The sequence below is a fragment of the Nicotiana attenuata genome, unplaced genomic scaffold (assembly GCF_001879085.1).
Source record: "Nicotiana attenuata strain UT unplaced genomic scaffold, NIATTr2, whole genome shotgun sequence".
NCBI lineage: Eukaryota > Viridiplantae > Streptophyta > Magnoliopsida > Solanales > Solanaceae > Nicotiana > Nicotiana attenuata.
Window position 1 is genome coordinate 1 of NW_017698962.1, and position 2,570 is coordinate 2,570.

A 2,570-nucleotide genomic window follows, 5' to 3' on the forward strand; every position below is an offset into this window, starting at 1 on the left:
GGAGGACAGGAAGTAGCAATTGAGGTTGGATAAATGAAGGGAGCATTAAGGGACTGATGAGGAGTTGTTGCAGCAGCAGCAGCAGCTCGAGCTAAATTAGCTGTCATATTGTTAAGCATTCCTGATGTCATGTCAAGATTGACACCCGTGCCCATTCTTGCTAGCAAAGGCATCTGAATATGTGGTAATTGCATTCCTAGAGATAATTGCATCATCATTTGAGACTCCATGTTTCTTGCACTGCTTATTAACTGAATTTGTGCTTGAAGCTGCTTTAAGTACTTTATGACTTCGTCCAACATTGATGCTTTATCTGTCTGTATAATCCACAATAACCCTTAAGTTATTAGTTTAATTGTTATACACTAACAACATAAAATAATTAACTTTTAACAACTATCAGGTCACCAAAAAGATAATCACGCAATAATTGTCTTCATTTATCAGTGTGACATTACATATATATGTTGTAGCTAACTCACCTTACTTGCATTTGGCACCAACTTCTGCAGAGCTTTCATCTTTTCGTTGATTCTATCTCGGCGTCTCTAAACCCCAAGAAAAATGTGAATTAATTAGTACATCATATTATAACGCCTCTGCATAGTTAAATATTTTTGGTCCATATTATCCATCTTTTAAGATTTTTGTATACAACCTAAGAAAGATAATGATAACCTTAAGTATAAGAGTATTATTAATTTTGTCTAAAATTTGCTCTATTTCTATCTTAAACATCTGGCCTACTTAACATTTAACTAATTGGTGCAGTAAAAGTGAATTTGCAGAAAAAAGTAGTAGTATCCTTTTTTATTTTGTCCCTTAAATGTCAAATATTTTTTGATAAATTCAGTTTATATGGGACAGGAGATAGTACTGTTTCATTACCTTATTTTTCTGATATTATATTAAGGTATTCATCCCTATAATTAAGGTGCATTAAATCCAACATACCCGCTCCGACTGATTATGAACAGCAGCTGTTCGGCTGCGTCTTAACGTGTTGGAGCCTTTTGTTTCACGTTCTTCCTCCTTGTTTTCCTGTCACAAAGTCATGATCCAATATGGACTCAGAGTTTGATGAGATATATATATATATATATATATATATATATATATATATATATATATATATAAAACCTTCTTTCTTGGGACGGAAGTTATATGAGATCAATTTGAGAGAATACTTAAATGAAAGAGGAGTAAAGAATAGTTAACAATTTTTTTTGTAAAATAACGTAATTAACGAAATTTTCTTGTACATTTATCAGTAGGTATTGACTAGTATTTTTTTTTTCCTTTTCACTAAAGTATAAAAGATTCCTTCAGCTGGAATAAAATCTTATTTTTGGAATTACAATTCTTTTACTGAAAGATACGATGTCTATCTAAAAGTAACAGTCCTAGTTCAAGTATATAACTATAGAAAGTGAATAATTGGAGAATCAATGTTAATTAAGGTCTTCCTAAAATCAAGAAAGTAGTCTCCTAGTCCTAGAGGGAAACAAAAAGACTACCTTTTCTAAGACCAATACCAAATATATTCTGGATTTAAGAGTCAAATATTTTTATGTAAATACTTCTTACACTCTCAACTTAAACTCAATATATAGCCGTATATGTATTTTCTGCCGATTTTTTCTTTAAAAAAGTTGGAAATAATGGAAGTAGTAGTAGAGGCTTCTCCTGACTTCATTAGCAATCTTCCTGAACACCTCTTATGTTCAGTAATCTCATATCTTCCTACAAAAGAAGCCGTAGCAACAAGCATTTTTTCAAAACGTTGGAGATTCCTCTGGAAGTTTTTATCTCGCCTTTCGTTGAATCTGCCACAAGATCGAGTACTTGTCGACAAGATTTTTTCATCACAAGTTGGAAAAAATCTCGAATTTCTTCACATGCATAATCTCCCACGATATTGGAATACTTCAAATAACAACATGAAACGATGGATAAAGCATCTTAAAAACAAAAAAAGACTCCAAGGGATTTCAATTTATTGTGATAAAAACAGTTACCAATCGTCTTTACCAGGAAGCATCTTCCATGGTAGATTTCTTCAAGTGGTGGAGCTAAAAGAATATGTGCTGTCCAATGCTTCCCCCTTTAAAGGTTGTGTCAATGTTAAAACCCTAAAACTCATCGCTATCCATTTAAAGGATGAAACCCTAAACGACATCGTTCGTAATTGTACCTCCTTGGAGAATCTGTGCCTTCATGCTTGTAGCAAGCTTAATATTGATATTCAGCATAAGAAACTCAAGATAATAGAGATTAAAGATATTGATATAATGAAATTTACTTTAGTATCTGAAAGCCTGACTGAGTTGGTGTTTGAACCTAATTCCTGTTACTCTTCCAAAAAATCTCATATTGCCTGTCCAAACCTTCGGATTCTCCGGACCAACAGCAAAGAGCTGCTCGAATGGTGCACCAGTTTGAGGCCAGTAAGTTTTTTTTTTTTTTTGAGTTAATTTTTCGCACAATTTCTTTGTTATTCAGTATTTGTTGAAACTTGATAATTGACATGTATATATTCATTTATTTATTGGATCTAGTGTCGAGATTAT

At 32.7% G+C, this 2,570-nt stretch overlaps 2 protein-coding genes across 2 annotated transcripts; one reads left to right on the plus strand and one right to left on the minus strand.

The window, feature by feature from the left end:
- Positions 1-7: 7 nt before the first annotated feature.
- LOC109222719 (transcription factor UNE10-like) lies at positions 8-1,036 on the minus strand (the record flags this gene model as incomplete). The annotated part of the gene is made up of 3 exons (XM_019387037.1): positions 955-1,036; positions 483-548; positions 8-317 (listed from the first exon to the last, which is right to left on the minus strand). Coding segments are annotated over exons 2-3 (349 nt in total), but the record flags the coding sequence as incomplete, so codon positions are not given.
- Positions 1,037-1,149: 113 nt separating this feature from the next.
- LOC109222720 (F-box/FBD/LRR-repeat protein At5g56420-like) lies at positions 1,150-2,564 on the plus strand (the record flags this gene model as incomplete). The annotated part of the gene is made up of 2 exons (XM_019387038.1): positions 1,150-2,447; positions 2,559-2,564. Coding segments are annotated over exons 1-2 (834 nt in total), but the record flags the coding sequence as incomplete, so codon positions are not given.
- Between the last annotated feature and the right edge of the window lie 6 nt (positions 2,565-2,570).